The following is a 25,254-nucleotide window of genomic DNA, read 5'->3' on the forward strand; positions in this document are numbered from 1 at the left end:
TGAACCAAAGTATTGTTTTTCAGGTACTTCCCTTTTAGCCTCAGGTCAAAATGTCTCCCCTCATAGTCCTGTTGCCTCAAGCCCTCTCCCTCTGGATTTCATTTGGCAAACCTGTGATTGGCCTTCAACACTGAGCTCTCTTTTCAGTTCTCTGAGTCAAGCCTCATCAGTCCATCAACACCTCCTGGGTTCTTTTAAGCCTTTTTCTCGCCTCACAGTTTCACTAAAAGCTTCTTTGGTTTCCAAGTTCTGTGACCTCAGAAAAAGCCATACAGGAGAGGAAAGTCTCAGAAGCTGTTCCCAAGGATAAAATAGTTGTTGACCTTGTAACACAAGTTACCATCCCCCAGCATTTTGCTATATATTCTATCACATATCCTAATAAATAAGAATTTCCTAAAGACACACAAAACATAGAGGAATAGAAACATTTAGGGAAAACCGAACAGGTAGCAAATCTTTCTAGAATTGCCATTGCTAGAAGAATGATTCATTTGCCTCTCGTTCTTTTTCCTGTCAATACTCTTAGCTCTATAGTCACAGTGTAAAATCATTTTAAAAACCTCAGTCCAGAGGCTTGGTTACTTCTCTTTCTGTATGCTGTTGACTGTAAATCTCAGAGAGGGAAAGAGGGTATTCTCTGGCTAGAGCTATTGTATCTGCTGCCTTTCTGCCCTAAATACTTATAAAAACGTTTGCACTTTCAATAAGGACTTATTCTTTAACCAAATGGAAGAACTCTAAAATGAAAATTTCATGTATCAGTAAGAGATTGGTAGAGAAAAATACCTTGAGGATAGGTCCTTCTTCCTACCACATTTATACCACTTGAGCCACTCTATGCTCTCTGAGATTTAGAAAAGATAAACAGAAAAAGATAAGCCAATGATACTTCTGTTGGAGTAGTCCCAGTTATTATTGTTTCTCAAGATTTTCCAGAAGCTTGGGAATAAAAGTAGCTTCCTAACCATTTTTTCAGGAGAAACAAGTTAATACAAGTAGGAGAGCTTCTCTCTAATCCAAATAAAACAGAAGAGTTTAATTTAAAAAAATAAATCCATAGAATTACAGTGATAGAAAGTTAAAAGTGGAAGAAACCTTGAATGTCATTCCATCAGAATTTCAGAGATGGAAGGAACCTCAGAAACCTCAAAGACTAAAGGACCTCTATGTGTCTATAGAGGAATCCCCACCAAGTGGCCTTCCAACCTTCATTTGGAGATTTATAACAAGAGAGAATTTTCTGCTTTGTCAGACAAGTGCATTCGAGGGCTTTTTAAAAATTTGTTTTTTCTTTCCCAATGCTCCTTAAAAAGCCCCTTTCTGTTGCCTTTATTTTATATTCTTGATCTTTGCTAATTATGAGATTTTTTTCACTGCTATTTTCATTCTTATAAACCCAAAGCCACCTTTTGGGATTCATCTTCCCTAACTTATTTTTGTTTCCATATTCTACATATTTAAAAAATCTAAGTTGTTCATTCAATTCCTATATCTTAATATCAATCTCTTTAGACAGATTTCCTCTTGGCTTCTTCAATGGAACTGTTTCTATTTTTCAGATTTCACTCTTGAGACCCTAGGATTGACATTCCCCAGAGAATTTTAATCTGTAGAATCCTCTCTTTCCTTTCTCCAACTTCAAAATCCAGGGTGCACGTAAGATTTCCCCCCTCTGGATCCATTCCCTCCTATCTGGCTGCTCTTTTTTAGTACTCATTGGTAGATCATCATCTATTGACCTTAAGTGTAGCTGTACTCCCATAATAATAATTATTATAATAATTATAATAAGCATAATTCATTTAGATCTTTAAGGTTTGCTTTTAAGCTTAGATTGCTTCATGATCTGAATTTAGCCACCTTTTAAGACTAATAAATAACATGACTGGAGAAGGAAATGACAAATCATTCCAGCCTCTTTGCCAAGAAAACAATATGGTCCATGGGGACTGAACAAAACATGTACTCTGCAGTCCAGTCAATTTGAACATCTTCATTTTCTTAATATATAATATTCATTCTACCTCTATGCCTTGATATAGTCTCTCTTTCCTGGAGTATACATACCATCTACTCAGCTCTACCTCTAAGGATCTCTAATTTTCTTCGCATCTCAACACTAGTACCTCTTCTGACAAAATTGCCTGGTACTTATTATCTAAGGAACCTGAGAGACCAGTTTGTACAGTAAATAGAGCACTGACCCTATAGTCAGGAAGACCTGAGTTCAAATCCTGACTGAAACACTCAATAACTGTGTGACTCTAGACAAATCATAAGTCTCTGGGCCTTTGTTCCTCACTTTTTTCCTTTCTGGAAGCCCAACTTTCCTCACTTGTAAAATGGGGGAAATGAAGGGTAGGACAAGATTATTAATTGATCTCAAAGGTCTCTTCCAGCTCAAAATCTAGTGATTCTGCTTTTTTGGAAAAATTGTTTGTTGTTTGAATGGCCCATATATATATATATATATATATACATATATATATATATGTATATAATATACATATATATATATATGTATATATATATATCACAAGTAAGAATATAAAGTGCAGAAATTCACATATAAGTACAGTTATTGAGAAAGTAATTCTGTAGTTAATGTTTCCTGTTTCTCCATCATTGAGATGCCAGGAAGGATAAATTTGCATTTGCATGGGTTCAGAGGCACACTTGAGACTTTTTATTTACTGGCACCAAATTCTCACTCAACTGGTTATTCACATATGTCACACATGTCTTCTCTTTCTTTTTAATGCCTAAACATTCCAGTAACTCAGTCAAGCAGTTAATCCGTTTGGGAGGAAGATTAATGCACAGGAGGCAAGTAAAGAAATAACCTTCTTACCTCCACATCTCTGTTTGTCCTCCAGATCTAGTTCAAATCCTACCTTCTTCAGGAGGCCTTTCTAGGTCCTACCAGTGGGTGGTGCTTTTCTTTCTGAAATTTTCTTCCATCTCTCCTGTATATGACCAATTAGATAGAATGGTGGATAGAGTGCTAAGTCTGAAGTCAGAAAGAGTCCTCTTCATATGTTCAAATCTAGCTCCAGACATATGTCCTCTATTTCCTCATTAGAATGTGAGTTCCTGATCCAACCATTCTGAAGAGCAACATGGAATGATGCCCAAAGGGCTATTAAACCGCTTACCCTTTGATCTAGTAGTGTCTCTACTAGGCTTGTATCCCAAAGATATCATAAAGAAGGGTAAAGGACTAACATGTGCAAAAATGTTTGTGACAGCCCTCTTTGTAGTGGCAAAAAACTGGAAACTGAGTGGATGCCCATCAGTTGAAGAATGGTTGAATAAGTTATGGTATATGGATGCTATAGAATATTATTGTTGTATAAGAAACTATCAGCAGGATGATTTTAGAGAGGCTTGGGGAGAGTTACATGAACTGATGCTAAGTGCACTAAGTAGAAGCAGGAGAACAATGTATACAACAACAAGATTATGTGATGATCAACTATGATGGATGTGGCTCTTTTCAGCAATGAGATGATTCAGACCAGTTCCAATGGTCTTGTGATGAGGAGAGCCACCTACACCCAGAGAGAGAACTGTGGGGACTAAGTGTGGATCACAACATAGTATTTTCATTTTTTGTTGCTGCTTGCATTTAATTTTCTTATTTTTTTCCTGTTTCATCTGATTTTTTTGTGTGTAGCATGATTATTGTAGACATATGAATTGAAAAATTGCACACATTTAGCATATATTTAATTATTTGCCATCTGGGAGAAGGATGAGGGAAGGAAGGGAGAAAAAAATTGGAGCACAAAGTTTTACAAGGGTGAATGTTGAAAACTATGCATGTGTTTTTTTAATCTTTTTTTTATTATTATAGCTTTTTATTTACAAGATATATGCATGGGTAATTTTTCATCATTGACCTTTGTAAAACCTTCTGTTCCAACTTTTCCCCTCCTTCCCTCCACCCTCTTTCCTAGATGGCAGGTAGTCCAATACATGTTAAATAAGTTAAAGTTTATGTTAAATACAATATATGTATACATGCCCATACAGTTATTTTGCTGCACAAGAAAAATCAGATTTAGAAATAAGGTAAAATTAACCTGAGAAAAAAAAATTTTTCCCCTGAGGCTGGGGTTAAGTGACTTGCCCAGGGTCACACAGCTAGGAAGTGTTAAGTGTCTGAAATCACATTTGAACTCAGATCCTCCTGAATTCAAGGCTGGTGCTCTATCCACTGCGCCACTTAGCTGCCCTGAAAAAAAATTTAAATAAAAAATGCAAGCAGACAAAAACAGAGGGATTGGAAATGCTATGTTGTGGTTCACACTCATTTCCCAGAGTTCTTTCTATACATGTGTTTTGAAAGTAAAAAGTTAACAAAGAAAAAAAAAAAAAGATTATCATGGGAGGACAAAAAAAAAAAAAAAAAAAAAAGAAGAAGAAGAAGAAAAAAAGAATGTGAGTTCCTTGATAGCAAGGATTATTTTTTGCCCTTTTTTTTTTAAACTCAGGAACACTTAGCATAGCATCTGTGATCATTTAATAAAATGTTTCTTGACTTACTGACTATAGAGTAGAGAAAATAAGGGGATTAGACTTAATGGTTTTTAAGGTACTGCTACATTTCTAAAACACTTCCTTTCTTGAGGCCTAAATATCCTCACTTGTAAAATGGGGGAGAAGGAGGGGTAGGACAAGATTGTTAATTGATCTCTAAGGTCTCTCAGCCTTGTAACAAAAGAAGAGGAAAGATTCCTAGGCAATTCAGGCTAGGATTTTACTAATCTCCCTGCATCCTCCCACCCCCATCATTTATCTCCTCTCAAACAAGTATCTAATAACTCTACTTTGGGTTATGCTCTCTACCCTATTGAGATATCATGCTTAACTTCTATTTGCAATCAATACAATCAAATGGTTAGAGTGCTGAGTCTAGAAGACCTGAGTTCATAACCAGCCTTAGACTCTGGGTAAGTTACTTAGCTTTTATGTGCCTCAGTTTACCCATTTGAAAATAAAAATAATAATAATCCCTAGTTTCCTCATCTGTAAAATGAAGATAATAACAGCACCTACCTCCCAGAGTTGTTCTGAGAATCAAATAATATTTGTGAAGTGCTTAGCATAGTGCCTGGTACACAGTAGCCACCTAATAAAAGCTTTTCTTCCCTCTCTCTCCTTCCAAAATAGCGTAGTGGAACAAACATCAGAAAGGAAGCGAAGAGATCTGGATTTTAGTCCTGGATTATGCCATTCACTTTCTGTGTGATATCAAGGAAGTCACCCTCTCTGGACTTGAGCATGTAAAATAAGAAGTTTAGATTAAAGGTTCTCTAAAACTCCCTCTGGTTTTAACATTTTATTATTCTATGAAAAGGAATGAGGACTAGATTTTGATTTCTTTTAAGCAAGGTAGTCCCACATGAGGAAACTCCCTTTTCAAATGCAGATTAGCACTTTCTCTGCAATTCACAGTCTTAGGGAGTTGGCTAGAACTCTAAAACATCTAGAAATGAGGATACTTGTTTAGGGTCACACAGCCAGGATGTATCAGAGTTGCAATCTTACCTCAATTTTTGGCCTTAAGGCCAATTTTCTATCTACTATGTCATGGATCAATTTCTCCAAGTACAGGTAGTGTTGATGAGTCACTTTTTAGTCTTTCTCCACTCTCTGTGAAATCATGTGGGAATTTCTTGGTAAAGATACTGGATAATGGTTTGCTATTTTCTTCTTCAACTCATTCTAATTGTGGAAGATATGTAAAGTTGTTGGACAGCTGGCTATTGTTGCATTATCTAAGACATCATGAAGTTTGTCAAAAATGTCATAGCTAGGATTAAAGAGATGAAAAATTCTAGATGACAATTTTAAAGAAACAGATGACAAAACTGAGACAAACAGGATTAAGTAAATTTCCCAGAGTAACTCAAGTAGTAAGTGTCTGAGACTGATGATGATGTCTTCCTGATTCCAGCCCCAGCACTCTAGCCACCTAACCTCATGGTAATGTGATAATGATGATGATAACAATGACCATGATGATGGTGATGAGGAGATAATGGTAGAAATAATAGCAGGTTGGTCTTAGAATCTGCTCAAAGCTGTCGTCATAAATATTTGTAGAACTTCAGTTCAAATCTTCAATAATAAAGTTGGGGCAAATCATAACCTTTCACAGACTCAGTTTTCTCATCTGTAAAATAGAGATAATAATATTTGCACTACTTCACAGCTCTGTGAGGATGTAGTGAAATAATGCATACAATTTGTTTGCAGAGTGAATGAATGGATGGATGGAAATGTGTTTATTAAGCACTTACTGTGTCCTGAACAATATGCTAAGCATTAAGGATACAAATACAAAAGCAAATATAGTCTCTGCTCTCAAGGAGCTTACATTCTAGTAAGAGGAGACAAAAAGTAATACACAATAAGTACTTGTTCTTGTTAAAACACAGTCACATCTATAACCTTGGTCCTGTGGTGTGAGATGCTCAGACTGTCATCACATCAAACTTAGAGAGTAATTTAAAATTTAAAAATGATATCAGTCTTGGTCACACAAAGCTTTGAATGCACCTCTTTTGCTCCAGGAGAATAAACAAAAAATCTTGTTCATCCTGAGCAGTGGTGTGGCCTAGTCACCGGCCTAGTTGGGATTATTGAATCCATGGAGGCATATCATTATATTATATGGAACAACAACAACAATAATAACCACAATAGTAATGATAATTAACAATTATTTCTTCATAATAATCCTATGAGGAAAGCAGTATATAAGATGTAATATCATCATTCTCATTTTACAGATGAAGACACAGAGACTCAAAGAGCTTGAGTGATTTGCTCACATCAGCATATGGTTTTGAATACCATATTCAAGCACAAATAAGGAGAATAGAGAAATTCATATCAGGTGTACTGATTCTAAGTTGAGGGTTCTTTTTGCCACATTACAATTTAAAATAAATAATATCTATAAGCCTGTCCTAGATCTGCCTTGTATGTGCTGGTTTTTTCTACCTCAGTTGTTGAGTGGATTTACTGATTTTTATTACATTTGCTACATGACAGACTAGTGGAATGGAAAAGATACTAATCTTGGAGTTCTTTGTTCAACTAGTAGCTCTGCTCTTTACCAGCCATGTAACTTGAGCTAGTCATTTCACATTCTGTCTTGTTTCTTTCTCTTTAAATGATGGAGTTGGATTAATGACAATGGTAACATTTATGCAGTGCATTATATTTCCTATCTCACTTTATCCTCAAAACAACCTTATAAAGCAATTGTTCTCATTTTATAATTATAGACAGTGGAGTTCAGAGAAAGGTTAATAATGCAGAGTCACATAGCTAGTCATGTCAAAGGCTGGATTTGGGTAGCTAGGTGGTACTGTGTATAAACTGATTGCTTGCCCTGGAATCAGAAAGAAATGAGTTCAAATCTCACATCAGATACTTGTGTGTGACCCTGAGCAAATAATTTAATCCTGTTTGCCTCAGTTTTCTCATTTATAATATGAGTTGGAGAAGGAAATTGCAAAGTATCTCTATATCTTTGCCAAGAATATCTCAAATGGAGTCACAAAGACTTGGACATCACTCCAATGACTACATGAACTCAGTTATTCTTGACTTATAAGTCCTGTGCTCAATCCATCAATACAACTTAGCTACCTTAAAAGGAACCTTATAAATAATCTAGGCCAACACTTACAAATGATAAACTGAGGCCCAATGGTCACTAAGGTCACATAGGTGTTAAATAGCAGAACTAGGAGATGAAAGTTAAGTCTTTTCACGACAAATTCAGCATTTTCTTACTGCAACAGTATGTTTAGCTTCATTGTAACTCTTACAACCTTTGATTCTAACACCTTTGCAGCAAATAACTCCAGATTAAGATTTGGCAAATTTTCCAAATGGAGCATAGAACCAAGGAAGAATGGCCAGTACAATGCAAATTTAATTGTCACTGCTGCCCTTTGGTTTAGTTGATTAACAAAAGGCAATCCACAATCTAGTTTTTTTTTTTAATTATTATTTAATTATTATTATTTATTATGTGGTTATCAACAATGAAATCAAGCTTATGCCATATTCAAGCACAAATAAGGAGAACAGAAAAAACCCAAGCTATTGCTTGCATGAGTGCTTTACGAATTTCTTTCAGGCTTTCTGCTTGATAGGAAAAAAAAGAAGTGTTTGGGGAAGTTTTCAATAGTGATATATACATGTTTAGATGTTGTCATTGTTCTTAATTTGGATGGACTTGCTACGGTCCTAATTAGCAGTCAATATATCATGCAAAGTGCCTGGCTGGGGTGGAATTGAAAAACTTGGGAATGTTTGGTACCGGAAGACCCACATTTTAAGGAGTATTATGAAATTGTTACCAGCAAGTTGTTGTTTCTTTGTAGCATTTATTGTATCCCAAGCAGCTGCCAAACACAGAACAAGACACAATGAGACACAAGCCCCAGCTGGCACTGGGGAAGCAGCCAAGATTTCCTGCCTTTATCTCTGTCATTTGCAAAGAAGACTGAGACACAGAGCCCAAGAGAAGTGCAATTTTTTTTTTAGACACTGTGCCTTTTCCCTTCAGACAGTGGGGATTTTAGTAACCAATAAAGATAGTTATCGGCATTATTGTCAATGCAGGGCAAAATCTATGAGAAAAGAGCCCTTAGAGTGTCATTCATATAAAACATCACAAATACTGTTATTTCTGAAATGGCTGAGCCAAAGATTGTTTCCCAGAGACATGGCCTTGAAAAAATATTTCTAATACTTGCCCTGTGGATTATAGCCACTTTCTTTTCTTCACAAATGTTCTCAAGTTTCAAAGCAAAAGAAATGAAAGTTGTTTTTGGAAATCAGTGCTTTTGTTCGAGTTAATATGGAACAAGGAGAATAAAGTTTGATGAAATAAACAGATAATTCCTAAACCTGATTTGAGCTAGTGGCTTCCTTCTCCAGTCAATCTGTCACCAGACTTGCTAACAAGTTGCAGTCAGTCAACAAGCATTTGCTTATTGAGTTCCCACAGTGTATTCTACACTATGCCTTGAGTCTTGAGTTGTAAACTCCAAAAGGTCAAATTATCACTTGTTAGATATTCCCTTCCTCTGACTTTTCTCCAGTTCCCTAATACCTAGCTAATTGGAAATGCTATACAGAGAATGAGGTAACCAAAAAAAGTTGGATGGGACAAGGGAAAAGGAAAGGGGGAAAAAGGATCTAGATAATGTCCAAATTGGATAAAAGGTTTCTTCATCAGGACGTTGAGAGGCAGCCTGACAGAATAGACAGAAAGCCAGCTCTGGTGCCAAAGAAGGTCTGGGTTCAGGTCTTGCCTCTGAACTAAGTGATTTAGGTTGTCTTTTAAATTCTCTACAGCTATTTGCTTTATAAATATCTACCTGCATAGATGTAGGAAGTTTCTACACCTGAGATTCCATACACTGAAGGAATCACAAATCTGGACTTTTTCCCCCATCCTAAAAAAGCAATTAAAATAAAATAAAATAAAATCACATATTCACAATCCTTCCACAAAGCTACAATGAGTATGAAAAAAGAACAACAAAATCCTCAACATAGAAATAAAGTTCATAATCCTAAATCTCCACTGCTCTTCAATCAAAGCCCAAGCAAAATGGCTCTATTAGTGCTATTCCCTAAGCTGATCCCTTGGCAGGGCTTAAGGCAACATCAACCCAGTCTCAGCAGAGAGAGAGGATCAGCAAATATACAGTAGACATGCTCAGTGCAACTATGGCTACATCAATTCTCTAACTGGTAGGCATTTTGCTTTCTTCTCCTTTCCCAAGTTTCTCAAGAAGGCCATAGTATGTATAATGCAATGAACTCAAAGAGTTAAATAAGTTATTTTTCAGTTACTAAACATGTTTAGAATACCACATTTGGGTTGGTCATGGTGCTACAGGCAGATAGGATCAGTTGCCTGCTCCTCTTAGACTACAAAAGCCAGAAGTAAACACTGAAATAAGTCTGATAGAAGGGAAGACAAGATATCCAAGTTCTTATCCAGACTCTACCACTAACTAGCTTTATAATCTTAAAGATGACATTTATCTTCTGTGGGCCTCAGTTTCTTGATCTATAAAATGAGAATGTCCCTTTCAACTCTAAGATTCAAAGATTACATTGCTTCCTTTCTCTATGATGATTCTATGAATCAGTTTCATCAATACAAAATACCACCATTTTCTGTTCTTTAATCACTTCCATAGTTCATAGGATCATAGACCCAGATCAGATGACCTCAGAAGCCAAATAGTCCAATCCCTTCATTTTATAGATGAGGAAATGGAGGCCCAGAGGGATTAAGTAATTTATCCAGGATTTGAACCCAGGTCCTCTCACTTCAGAATCAATACTCCTTTCATCATACCATATTACCAATGGAAAGTTTTTTCTGGCCACATATTACTTGTGGAATGCAAGTATATGGTTGAATATTGTTACATTAATCAAAAATCTAAATATGGACTATATTTTCCAACCTCAAGCCTATCCAGGACTTGTGTTTCAAGTCTTACATCATGGATCTATCATGATTTTACCTTGCTAATTACAATTCTTTTTAAATTAAATACAATGATCTTATTTTCAGTTTTATTGCACTAACATTTTCCAGTCACCATCCCAATACAAATGACTAGTCTCTATATCTACAGTAAAAATGTTTCCTTCCTGCCTCTTAATTTGTAAACCTGACTTTCTGATAATAAAATACAAAGGGCAGATGCCTCTGGTGTCAGGGTTTCATACCCAACTTCCTCCTGATTCATAGCTCTTCCTCTGACCCCTCATTTTTTAAAAATTATTCAATCTTTGCCATGGGCAATGATCCAGTGTCAGAAGCAGAGTAAATCCTGAGGAGTGTGGTTTTGCTTCCTCCAAAGGTTTTGAGTTAGTGAATTTGTCTTTAAGAGGTAGGAAAATAGAGATGTTTACTTGCATAATATCTGTGATCATGAGAAAAAATTAATTCCCTAGTAGATTGTGATCTAAAGAATATATTGTAAGAGTCTTAAATCCATTGACCTATTGCCCACAAAAGTGTATTTTCCCATGAGACATTTCTTAAATAAAGATCTAGTTTCCTAAGAAGCTTTTTAGCTTTTTCCCTCTATTATACTAACTGAAAATACATGAATTTGAATTCTTCTGAGTGTAAGCCTTTTTTTCTCTAACCAAAATAATTCTTTAGGGACCCATTTAAAGTGCTTCAGTTTTATCATTTGCCTTGATGTATAAGGGAATATGTTCATTAAATTGACTTGTACAGAAGCCCAAATTTACTTGGTAAATCATATTAGCTGATGATGGGGGATTCTTGGCATGAGATTTTCAGGTCACCTTTAAGTTGGTATCAGTTTCTTGGCTTGGTGAAAGATTCCATAAGCCCCTAAACTATGCAAGACCAAACAAAGTTTTGATTCTGAATTCTTATCCTTCTTGGGTTATTTGCCCTAGAGAGGAATATTATACTTGCTGAGTGCCAAGAGAATTCTGGACTTACTTTCTCACCTCATTAGGTCACATTTTGCAAAAACATCCATTATCTGTGAGGACTATGTAATGATGTTCAACTAAGAAAAATTAAAAACCATAACTAGATTTTGGGGGGCTTTGAAAGTCCAAAGAAGTTTCTTAGATTGTGGCAATCCTCTCATCCAATGGTAGTGAAACTTTCAGCATCTTAGACTAGCAAGTTTTCTATTTCTCCAAAGTCATGATATTGGAAGATGATTCATGAATCAGCTACAAACATCTGACTTTATTGGATTCAATTAGATTAGATGAGAGGAATTAAATTTCAAAGAAACAAATTCCTTTCCCCAGGTTTCAGAAAACACTTTAGATGAACATATTACTCCCTCTGATTCTCAACTATCACTAACAATCTCCTATGGTGTAAGCCACTTTCTGAGAAAAAGACAACTGTCATTTCTCTAATTTATTAATAGTAAAGAACTGACCACCTGACCAAATTAAACTATCAAGCCATAAGGATTAGTTAACCCTCAACTTTCAGCCCTTGATACTTTACTAGCAGAAAATTCTAAATCATAGTATTATTTCTTTGCAATCAGAGGCAGCTTCCCCTTAAACTCTAAGTGAATTTGAAATATTATCAGTGCCCAAAATATCATGTGAATTAAGAACAGGAAGCCACATGTTGAAAAGAGTAATCATTCTGATTCTCCCTTACAAAAAGTCACAGTCTCAGTGGATGGATTCTCCTGTTCCATTCTTCTTTCTACAACTCCCCAGAGTTGTCGTAAGATACCTTAAAGCCAATCCGTTTAAAGACACTAAAAAACACATGAAACAGGCTGCCAACAGTGCCAAAGATGGTGTTCAGGAGGAGACAGAAAGTGCCCCCCAGGCCTACAGCAATATCTTTAAGAACAGTTGGGATTGCACAAGCTGTATACATGGGGAAACTGACAATGTCCACAAAGATTCTGATAGGGATACTCAGAATTCGGCAAATGGTTTTCATCAGGCAGCAGAGAATGCGTAGAAAAGCCCTGATGATTTTGACAATGACTTTGACTACTTTCCAGGGAATGCTCACCAGTTCTTCCCCTATGGCCATGATATATGACACAGTTGCTGAGCACATTCTGTGGATTCCATTTTCCAGAATACCCATAAATTGCTTGGTAATGTACCATAGGCAATAGATAACATTTTTCAGAATTCCAACTACAAGGTAGTATATTAATTGGAAAAGTTTGACAAAAGGCGTGGCAACAATGCTCCCAATTGTTCTAAGAAAACTGCTCTCATTGGCTTCCTCTGGCAATGACGGAACAGATCGTTTGTTCCGAGTACTGGATAATTGGCTAGAACTTGACTTAGCTTGGACCGCTCTCTCTTCATCCTGTACATGGTTAACTTTTTCTAATATTTTTTTCATTTTCTCTGTGTCTTGGTCTGCTTCACCACAATTATTTTGGAACAGCTGAGTCCCAGATGGAAGCATCTTTTCAAGATCTTTTACCATCACATCTTCTATGATATCCCCATCCCTCATATGCTTGATGAATCCCATAGCCCATCCTCCAGGAGCAGCACAGCAAGCAGCCAACCAAACAAAGTCAGGGACAGATACTTTGTCCTTAAGTCTGTGGTCTGAGGGTACTGCTCCTGCAATGACATAGAGGTCATCCCCATTCCCACAATATGGGGCCAAGGCAAGGTCCATTAGGCTATTCACATTCATGTACCACCTATCCCTGAATGATTGAGTCATAGGTGCAGCATTTGTGAGGGTATATGTCGCCACCTGGAAATCATCACTGTTAAGAGAACTGAGGTATAGTTGTCCTTTTTGATACTCAGAATCCAGGTAGTCAGAACTTAAGGCCTGTTTGCTTCCAAGATTATTTACAGAGCTAACGGCATCTTCTTCATTCATCATTTCTCCAAAGTTGCTTTTGGGATCATCTATCTGAAAGAGAAGAGGGAACACCATATTTAATTAAATCAAAAGCTCATTAAAACATGGCATATTCTTTCAAACAAAACATGGATATTAAGTGCTTTCTGTATGCTGAGTGCTGGTGCTGGACAAGAGGGAAAGGAGAAAGTTGGAAAAAAATAAAAACATAATTGGAGCGCCAATCAATTGGGAAATGGCTTAATAAATTATGGTATATAAATGTAACAGAATAATATTGTAATGTAGGAAATGATGGAAATAGTTCCTTTTGTATGTGTACGTGTGCAATCATGTAAAACATTTCCATACTAGTCACATTGTGAAAGAAAAAACAGACCAAAAGAAAAAAAAACACAAAAAAATAGTGAAAAATCTGCAATCAGATCCATCAGTTCTTTCTCAGGATATGAATAGCATTTTGCATCCATTAAATATCCACTGGATAATTTTATTGTTGAGAACAGCTAAGACATTCATAACACAATATTATTGTTACATTATATAATGTTCTGATGAAGACAGTTTCAGAGAAATATGGAAAGACTTGTATATGTTGATTCAGAGTAAAAAGGATGGAATCAAGAGGATACTTTATACTATGGCATCAGCACTATAAAAATAAAAAGACTTTGAAAGACTTAAAAACTCTGATCAAACCAATGCTCAATTATGATTCCACAAAGATGATAGTGAGGAAACAATGTTACCTACCCCCTGATAGAGAGATGCTGTTAGACTATGCAGAACAATGCACATTTTTGGTTAAGGACAATATGGAAATGTGTTTTTCCTAACAGTGAATAATTTGACACAAGAATTTTGTTTTTCTCTTTTTTCCTAGGATATCAAGGGTAAAAATGATAGAGAGGGAAAAAAACCTTAAATCATAGTATCCTTGCTCACAAGTGACTTTGAGTTTAGTAAAAACATGATCCATAACTTCAATACATAATATGACATGATGAAGTCATTAGAAATAATAACATAATGTTTTCTTTCACAACATGACTTTTATGGAAACATTTGCATAACTTCTTAATATGGGCTAGAGGTAGAGAGAAAGAAAGGGAGAATCAAATCAAAGTTTTAAAAACAAATGTTAAAAATTGTTTTACATGTAACTGGGAAAAATAAAATATCAAGTAAATTAAAAAATACTCAAATAAAGATAAAAGAGGAAAATGACCCATACATACAACAATTAAAAAAAAAAGACATAATAGCAGAACAAAGTATACTATGAGGTTGTCCTTACTCATTTGTGAAGGGCATAGCATTTCAGTTGAGCTTTAAAGAATGGGTAGGAAATTTGGTTTGTAAAAACGGATGGTCGGGGATATAGAAACATGTTTAGTTCTGACAGGGATTATAATGAAAGACCTTAATGTGCTCATTATGAAGCAGAAACATTTTTAAATGTTCTGTAATTTCAGGAATTACAACAGTGATTTGTAACATTGAGCAAAAGATAGTTTATCCCATTTATACATCCAATTTAGCCTGATATTTTGGAATAAAGATGTTTGATACCAGTATTATTGATTAAAAACCTAAAGAATCAGAGAGAGGTACCTGGACACAATGTCCGGACAGCTGGCTTCAGAATCAGAATGACCTGCATTTGATTTCCACCTCTGACATATCCTAAATACAGGAAATCTCTTAACATTCTAGTCCCTCTTCCCCCTTCTCTTGATTCTCTAAATTGCAGAATGGTTGCTGATCTGCATTGGGAGAAGTTTCTTCAGCAGGAAGTTTCCCACATGGTGAAATCATAGGTCCAAACAAAACAAAACATCCAATTAGAAAGGTGAACATTACAACAAAATTGTCCTGTATTTAGTGGAACTGCATGACCTAAATGGTGATTGTGAGTAGTAATGTGGAGAATTACTGAAATCAGGCCCAAAAAATGTTATGTAAGGTTATTTTTGCTTTCCTGAGTAACCATCAAAATGATATGTCAGTAGCACAGGACATGCTTTTCACCATTACAGTCTGCAGGCTGGCACAGTCACACAATAATTTTGCACATGTGATTTCACCTGCCATTGCAATGGTAATAATATAGAAATAGTATCTTTGGTAGGATTTTCTAGAAACTAATGCCAAAGACAAGGATGCCCATTGACCAGCTCTACTTCATCAAAAGTCAGCTATATCAAACTAAGTAATAATTATTTCCAATTCAATTCAACATACATTTTGTTAATCACCTACTATGGCAAAGTTCTATGTTGGAAAGATCCTTTGCCTCCAAAAGCTGAAATATTGTATATAGGGAACCTCAAGTAGACAAGTTTAGCTGAAGATCAGTGAATACATGGGGAGTAAACAATGTGAAAGAAGCTATGAAAGATAAGTCCAAGTTAGATAATTAAGGGTTTTAAATGCCAAATGAAAGTTTATAAGGCTGTAAAGGGTGCTTGAAAGTATGCAGGAAGGTATGAATCAGAATGTATTCATCTTTAGGATTTATAAAATCTTTGCACACTGGAATACCATGTCTGTTACAATTTGTCCTAACTCTTCCCACTCCTTCATTGAGTCAGAATCTGACACATAAAGAGGTCATCAAGGAATGAAATATCAGTTCGTTTATATAGAGGTAAAGGTTTGCAAGTACTTAGTACTAAAGTACTCTTTAACAATATTCTTATATCAGCCCAAACAGCCCAAAATCCTGTCAACTGGAAAACTTAAAAAAAAAAAAAGGTTCCTCTCCATATCCTTAGACTTGTTTTTACTTTTTCATGTTTCTATATATTTCATGACTCCTTTGGGACAAATTTGTCAGTTAGACTGGAATAACTAAACATTAGAATGAAAACAAGAAAAATTGATGTCAACACTCATAAAAATTAGGACTGCAATTCAAGCAATCAACAGAAACTTTCCAATTGTTGGCTACAATTCAAGGCACATATTTGTAGTAAAAGTGTATAAGTTGTGGTGTGGATAAACACATGTATATCTTTAATCAGGGCAACTAAATCAAACTGGGGAAAAGATACTGAGTTTAGTGTTGATTCTTACACACTTAAGCACATTTAAAATATCCAAACCAGGACAAAATTGAATCTTAACTGTGTTCGTTTGGATTTAATTTCTTGATGACATTTTTTAAATGACTGGTATTTGTATTTATAGACCAAACTATTCATAGCTTTTTTTGGGTAGCAGCAAAAAATCAGGAAAGTAAGTACACATTGATTTCTGAATGGAATGGCTAAAAAATTTTTGGTTTATAGAAGCAATGGAATATTATTGCACCATAAGAAATGATGAATATGAAAACAAATGAGAAACATGGAAAGACAAATTCTCAGTAAATTACACAGAAACAGGAAAATATTATATATAACAACTATAATGTAAATGGAAAGAACAACAACAAAAACCCCCAAACAAACCCAGAAACCTAACATCATACAAATATAATGAGCACATTTGGTAATAGAAAAGTTGAAAAAATACATTTCTATCCTGTATTTGCACAGAGAATGAATAAGAGTGTGGAATATATCATATACAATCAGCTGAAATATTACTTATTTTCCTAAATTTATTTTTAAATTTTTGTAGCAAGGGAAAGCTAAGTGGATAGGGGAGTGATATATTAGAAATGAAAGTTACATAAAAATAAAAAGTATCAATAAAAAAAATTAGTGTAGTTGGATGGGCTTGTTTTCTTTTCTTTTATTATTATTATTTTTTAATTAAAGCTTTTTATTTACAAAACATATGCATGAGTAATTTTTCAACATTGACCTTTACAAAATCTTGCGTTCCAAATTTTCCCTTCCTTCCCTTCACCCCGTCCCCTAGATGGCAGGTAATTCCATACATATTAAATGTATTAAAATAAATGTTAAATCCAATATATGTATACATATTTATACAATTATGTTGCTGCACAAGAAAAATCAGATCACGAAAAAAAAACCTGAAAAAGAAAAAAAATGTAAGTAAACAACAACAGAAAGAGTGAAAATGCTATGTTGTGGTCCACACTCAATTAGTTTCCCCAGTCCTCTCTCTGGGTGTAGATGGCTCTCTTTATCATATTTATGATTATTGGATTATTGGAACTGATCTGAATCATATCATTGTTAGAAAGAGTCACATTCATCAGAATTGATCATCATATAATATTCTTGTTGCTAATGTACAATGATCTCCTGGTTCTGCTCATTTCACTTAGTGTCAGTTCATGTAGGTCTCTCCTAGACTCTCTAAAATCATCCTGCTGATCATTTCTTATGGAACAATAATATTCCATCACATTCATATACTATAACTTATTCAGCCATTTTCCAATTGATGGACATCCACTCGGTTTCTTGCCATTACAAAAAAGGCTGCTAAAAACATTTTTGCATGTGTAGATTCCTTTCCCTCCTTTAATATCTTTGGGATATAAGAATGGACTTGTTTTCTAGTGGTCAACTTACATCCTTATTTTGATATAACAATGTAAGGCACTGGGAGATTTTGGGTATTATTAAGAAATGCTTTGTTCTACTTCCCCTTTTCTACAATGAACACTCTTCTCTGTGTTTCCTCCCTAGCTTTCAGTGGTCTCACCAGGGCAGGATGTTATTTATATGTATGCATCTTCTCTACATACCTGGATTATAAAAGCAAGAGGAAGGCAAAAATTGTACTTATTCATGTTCATATATATCTACAGTGCAAGCATGGAGGGAGGAGGATAAGAAAAAGGAAGCACAGTTCCTTGCACATAGGTATGTTATAAATGCATGTAGCTCATTAATTCTTTTCCAAACACCCAACGGTAGCCTACAAAATGGAACTAGTCCTTGCAGAGAGGTAATAGGTATGCATTTCTTCTTGGTACACCAGGATTTTTCTTGAAGGCAGAATGAGTGAAAGGAAGGGAAAAGTCAATTCAAACAACAGTTTATTGAAAATGTACTGCAGAGGGAGCCATAAGGTGATATTTCTATAGTTTCATTCCTTCTCTCAACCAAGTACGGGTTTAAAAAGCTCTCTAGCCCCATATCCTACTACATAACTTGGCTGTCGTAGAAGAGAGCTAAAAATTCCATTCCTTTTGTAGAATATTGCCTCAGCTGCAAAACTCTTAAGGATAAGCATAATTTGAAAGAAGAGATATGGGAAGACATTTCCACCACACTCCTTTGCTGAGGTGGGTGGTCCAAAAATGTTGTATATTGCATATATTTTCAGACATTTTAATGTATTAATTGTGCTGATTTTGCATTCTTTTCTTTGTCTTTAAAAATAATAGTTGTTATATGAGATGGCTCTCTGGGAAAGAAGGAGTGGATAGTGGGAGGAAACATGATGTTGTTAAAAAAAAAAAAAAAAAGAATTAATAATATTGCCTCAACTCCTAGTTGGGTGAAAAGCACCATGGAAATACAAACTTGCATTCCTTAATTATAATAATAGCCATGTGATCAGAACATTAAGCAAGAACTAAGGATCACTAAAGCCTCAAGCCTCATGGTCAAAAGTCTTTAAGTTGTAAACAATGGTGTTTATTTAGCCTAGATGCTGAAAGAGACATATATTTTTGGACACAACTACAGAATAAATGTTTTTTACTTGACTAAATTTATTTGTTAAAAGGGCTTTTCTGTTTTTCTCAGGTTTTAACTGAAAGGGGTAAGGTCCAAGAGAACTAATAATGATGTAAAGAAGGTTATTGACATTTTTTCTTTAAATGTACAGAAGAAAATAGAAGGATGTTCAGAAGGAAGGATAGACAATCAAGAAAGTTTTGAAACTAACATGAAATGTATTATCAACAAGCAAGAAGTAAGAAATAGAGATTGACTGTTTTGTATAAAACCTTCTGGAAGCTCTGTTGTATATTTGGACATTTTTTATGTTTTAAGTTCAGAATAAACAATTTTTAATAAATCTAATTTGACTTTGGTCATTAAAGTAATGGATGTTATTTTGACTCTCAGCATATTTTATAGAAAACAGAAACTTTGGATTATTTGAAATTAATTGAAATAAAACACTTATTTACTCTATTTTACAGATAAAGGACCCTATAGCTAGTAAGTGTATGAGTCTGGATTTGAATTCAAGTTTTCTTGACTCCAAGTCTGGCACACTATCTACTGTACTATCTCACTGCTAAGCTTATTTCCTCTGTGCTCCTATTTCATTATTCATCCTATGGTCTGAGTGAGACTTATACTAGCTAGGATTCTTTTGTCCATATTTGTATTATTTACTCCCTCAATAACTAGATACATTTTGATATCTTTTTAGACAAAAATTTGCTGATGATGTTGGAAAGATCTATAGTATCTGGAATGAAATAAGCTCTTAATAAATGTTTGCTGAAGAAATGAATGAATATGTAAAAACAGACTAATTTCCATAAAATGTACAAGTATATGTGACATAGTATGAATATGATTATCAGTAATATTTGATTACAAAATACAGATTTATTTTCCCCTTTGAAATAAGAAGGGTAGATGTATTTTTCCAGACTCTCAATAGGGATTGCTTAATGATCTAATTATTGCATTTATTGTCATCTACTGACAACATTTTCCCAGAGGAAAAGCATGGCTAAGAGGTAAGAGATGATTTCAAATTCCCTTGGGTCTCTGGACTATACCTGCCTTTTTTCATATGAAACCAGGCTACTGTTTGGTCTCCAAGAGTGCTCTGCTTTGGTGATATACACAAACTCCCTTTGGACCCATTCCCCAAGTGACAGCTCATGTAATTTGTTACCATTCCTGACCAGTCTTTCTCATTCTCATTCATTCTTCTTCTGGCCCTTTATTGTAGGTATTCTTCAGGAATCTGGTCTAGACTTGAGATCTTCTCTTCATACTTTCCCTTGGAAACCTAACTCACTCCCTTAACTTCAACAAGTTGTACAAATAACACCTAAATCAATGCCTCTGATCTAATTCTCTCCTAAGCTCCAGGACTAGAAGTCCAAACTCCCAAAATAGCGTTATCTGTGCCCTTCTTCTCTCATTGCTGAGTGTGTTCTAGAACTTCCAGTTTGAAAAAGGTCTCAGAGTGCCATGAGTCATTATCCATACTTTGCCACCAAATTTTAGCTGCTTTCTCCTCTTGTTCCTATGTTTTCCTTCTCTCATTGTTGTGTTCCTCCTAAAACTTCCATTTTGAGGAAAAGCTCAGACTTTGGACTTTGCCTCATGTTTTTTTCCAGCTCCTTTTACTATATTGTCTTAATTCCTTGAGAGAAAGAACATTTTTTTTTCTTGAATTGCATTTATATGCCATTCACACTTAGCACAATGATAACAAGTGCTTATTGATTTAAATAGTGTCTGTTTATATCCAATAGTTTGCTGGTAAATATTTAACAACCAATTCTCCAGGGAGATAATATAGTTAGGTCATACTTTTCCGTTTAATCTGTATTTTTAATATTTTCTCTATAACTGTTTTGGGACAGCTACATGGTATAGGAGAAGAGTATTGGTCTGGATTCAGAAAGATAACTCTTCCTGAGTTTAAATTCAACCTCAATTACTTAATAACTTGTGTGATCCTGGTCAATCATTCAACACTATTTGCTTCAATTTTGTCATCTGTAAAATGAGCTGAAGAAGGAAATGGTAAACCATTCTATTATCTTTGCCAAGAAAATCCCAACTAGAGTTATGAAGACTTAGACAATGATTCAAACAATTAAAAACAAAAAATACTCAAAACCCTATCACTTTTGTAATTCTAGGTAATCTCAAACAATGAATCAAGCCCTAATAGAGTGTTTGCCTATTTCCAAGATGTAAATACTCATCCTGAAAATTTAACAATCAGTTTTGTCCAGTAGTTTGAAGTGGCTCCAAAATATTCTATCATCACTTTGCTCAAAAATCTTTGATAGCTCCTATTGGCTCCCAAATAAAGATAGGATTTCATTGTCTGACATTCAAAACCCTTCATAGTCTAGAACCTGTCACTCTAGTTTTCCATCTTTATCTCTTATCACTTTTATTATTCCCCTTCAACCTCTCCATTAACCTTACTCTGTACTCTAACTAAACTTTACTACTCCTTTCCTCCTGACAATGTCCTGTATTCTCCCTTCTTTGTGCCTTTGTTCATACTGTTAGCTCTATCTAGAAAACCTTCCTTTCCCCTCTTTCCCTCATATCACAAACTGCCCTTTAAACATCAACTAAGATACCACTTTCGCTGATGCCCTTTCAAAAAATAATATTGCCCCAAGACTTCTTATAATACTTTGGTGACTTGCTAATGAACTTATCATATAGCATATATGATAAGTATTTGTGGAGTGGACTAGAAACTCCATGAAAGCAGACAGTATATCTTATTTAAACTTTGACTCTCAAATTCCTTAAGAATTTGTTAAGTTTTTGTCCTCAAAATGAATTTGCAAATACAACACTCTGACAAAGACTTTTAAGAAGTCAAAGCCAATAACAATAAGAGAAAGGGGACAAAAGAAAGAACACTAGGATGATTTTTTTCAGGCCCTGAAGATAACTTGTTTTCCTGCTTAAAACATGAACAGCAGAGTGTCCTAAAGCCAGGATATAGAGAGAAAGGAAAATGCTATCCAAGAAATATATATTCGGTAAGTTTGTAAGTAATCAATCTAAAGAAAGGAATAGTAAGGTCATGACACAAATAGCACAATCACAGAGCCAGTTTTTTTAAGTAATCTGTCTGGTCTACTCTACCTCTCTAAAGACACTGGCAGCAACACCCAGGGCTATCTCACAACATACTAGCCCCATCTATTTTAGATTATTTTGAGCAAAATGATCTCTGCAGAAAGGCTAAAGAATTGAGATTACATAGTCTGGAGGAGAAAAGGTAGAAGGTATGGGGAATGTTTAATTATAGTTTTAAATGTTTAAGTGTTTATTCTACAAAGATGCTGAGCAACTATGGATTTAAAGTCCAGCATAAGAGAATTACTTTCAAAGAAAGCCTTCTTGACAGGACTATTAAACACTGAAGGGAAATTTCCCTTCCCTGGAGAATTTTAAGCCAATGATAAAGAAGCATCTGCCAGGACAGTTTAGTACAGATATTTCCAGACAACACAGTATAAATTAGTTGTCCTCTCCAGCTTTCTCCTGAGCCTATGGTTCAATCATCTTTGTAATGTTTGGGGCCTTTACTATTTCAGTGAAAGAGCTACTGGAAGAAGAACAGAATGGAAAGGATAAATGAAATATTTTTGTTTCTACTGCATAAAGCCAGGGAGTCTTTTAAAAAAAAAAAAACTTATTTATCCACAGACATCAAAATGGATTACTTTTATCAGGTAGCAACTTGGACTCATGCTTCTCTCTTTGTGAAATCCTAGTGGATCCTAAGAGCCAAAAACCCATATACATATAGTACTGAGGAGATCCCTGATGCTCTTTGATTCTTTAAAATGCATTTCTGAAGGCATTAGAAAGCAACAAAGATCAGAAGGCTTTTCATAAGTCCTATCAAAACAAACCATGGAAAGAATTAGTATATATTAAGATTCCAGGAAGGAACTGCCTTTTCCCCTCTAGGAGTGAGAGTACTAGTAGAACTGAAAAAATGGGAGGAGGCAGATTAAAAGGATGGGTGGAGATCAAGCTTGGGGAGGACTTGATCTATGGTGTGCCAACATCTTCATCTCTCAGAAAAGAAATAATCTAAACTGACCTTTTTGGGAGGGCGGAGGTGGGAGAATACAACACCAAAGTTCTCTTCCCTTGGCTTCTAAAATATTTTCCCTTTGCTGGGGAATTAAAAATTTCTTAGTAGAATGAAAACATCTTAAGGAAAGGGAAAAATGGGGGAGGGGGAGAGAAAAAAGGAGATTCTTCCCTACCCACCTAAACCCTTCTTTTGCCTCTTTTCTTCCAATGCTTGCTTGTTGGAGAAAGACAATTGAACAAAGGGAAAAACAAAAAAGAAGCAAATATTCTAAGCCAAACCCAAAGTGAAAAGAGATAATGGAATGGTGCCCTGTGTTCATGGCAAATGAAAGAATAAGAAAGATAACTATTTGTAGTCTCCTCAAACATACTATTAACAGGTAATTCTTCCTTCTTGGAGCCCAGTGGCAAAGTTTGCTTAAGGAGTGAAATTGAAATAGAGGACTTGGGGAAAATGGACTTGGGGTTAGTGAGACCTACACTGTCCCTTCCTGATTGGGTGGTCTTCAGCATATTGTTTACACTCTGAGCTCAGTTTTTAGGAGTCAAGAAACCTAGATTTTGGAGGCAGCTAGGTGGTGTAGTGGATAGAGCACCAGCCTTAAAGTCAGGAGGACCTGAGTTCAAATTTGACCTCAGATACTTTGCTGCTTCCTGGCTATGTGATGCTGGGTAAGTCACTTAACCCCAATTGCCTCAGCAAAAAAATAATAAAAATAAAAGCAGAAGATGAATCTTTCTCATTCAACAACAACAACAACAAAAGAAACGTGGATTTCTTCCAGTTAGTTATTGTCACTGTTACCTAACTTTTCTGGGCCTCAGCATCTGCATTTGTAAAATCGGTGAGTCAGACTAATATTTTGTTCAGTTCTATAATATTTGTACCACCAACCTCACAAGACTGCAATGAGGATAATGATGAAATTAATTAAAAATAACTAACACTTATATAGTGCTTATTATGTGCCAGGCACTGTGCTAAAAATTTTTACACATATTATCTCATCTTATCCTCACAACAACCCTGTAAAGTATAATTGTTATCCCTATTTTACAGATGAGAAAATTGAAGGAAACAGCTGTTGTTTTCTTAACTCACACATTGTCCAGTGTCACATAGCAAGTGACTGACTGAGGCTGGATTTGAATTTGTGAATAGTATGTGCATAATATGTAATATGTATGATATATGTATAATATGTAAATATATAAACATAATATATTCATATTGTACATGTACATATTTATACACGTAATTTAGAATATGTGTAAATAAATCAAACAATGCTTAAATTGTGTGGGATGAACTGAGTGAAGACCCTCTCATGAGAATATGCTCTAATTCTGACTTGAGACTTTATAATAACAAGTTGAATTATAGCTAAAAAGTTGCAGGTGTTCCATTGTCTTGAGTGAACATTCCCCTCCTGTTTCCCATCAACTTTTAATTAGCATTAAAGTGCTTCTTTTAAAGGTGATGATGGCTTTGAATTCTCTCATCAGGGTATCTGCTTGTACTGCAGTTCTCTAGGGAAATTTAAATTAAGAGTTTATTATTGACTTGTATTCTTTTGTTTCTGAGATAGATTTCCACGTGTAGGGTGTAACAATGGGAGAAAAGGTGGGCAGGGCTTCTGGTCTATTTAATCTTGTTCTTTGCAGTTTGTATTCTACATTCCTTTACTGACAAATACCTTGGCAGGGTTTTTTTTGAGATGCCCTTTATTTGAGAGATCATAATAAATCCCTTTTTGCTTTTTCTTACTGAGAGTCTCTGATGGTTTTTGTAGTCGATACTGTCCTACACATAAATGCATGTACTTAATATATAAACTACATGTATATAACATGTAAATATATGCAGTGAATATAGCTAGGTTGTTACGAAAAAAAATTTCAAAGTATAGTACTTTGTAAATTTGAGATATTGCTATTAGCTAAGTAAACTGACCTGTATCAAAAAGTATATCTAGGACTTTTTAAAGTAACTTTTATTTTTAAAAATTCCAGGACTTAGGCTTTCTTAGTATATCCTAGTAAAAATAGGCAATTCTTTTCAAATATATATTGGACTTCATTGACTTCTCAGCTTACAAT

At 35.1% G+C, this 25,254-nt stretch overlaps 1 protein-coding gene across 1 annotated transcript in view; it reads right to left on the bottom strand.

Moving 5' to 3' along the window:
- Positions 1 to 10,623: 10,623 nt before the first annotated feature.
- Positions 10,624 to 25,254, bottom strand: part of ENDOD1 (endonuclease domain containing 1) — a 33,909-nt gene continuing 19,278 nt past the window's right edge. Inside the window, exon 2 of the mRNA XM_074304482.1 lies at positions 10,624 to 13,486. Within this exon, the coding sequence (XP_074160583.1) occupies positions 12,287 to 13,486 (1,200 nt within the window). The 3' untranslated portion in view covers positions 10,624 to 12,286. The remainder of the gene's footprint in view (positions 13,487 to 25,254) is intronic.

The sequence above is a fragment of the Sminthopsis crassicaudata genome, chromosome 3 (assembly GCF_048593235.1).
Source record: "Sminthopsis crassicaudata isolate SCR6 chromosome 3, ASM4859323v1, whole genome shotgun sequence".
Lineage (NCBI taxonomy): Eukaryota > Metazoa > Chordata > Mammalia > Dasyuromorphia > Dasyuridae > Sminthopsis > Sminthopsis crassicaudata.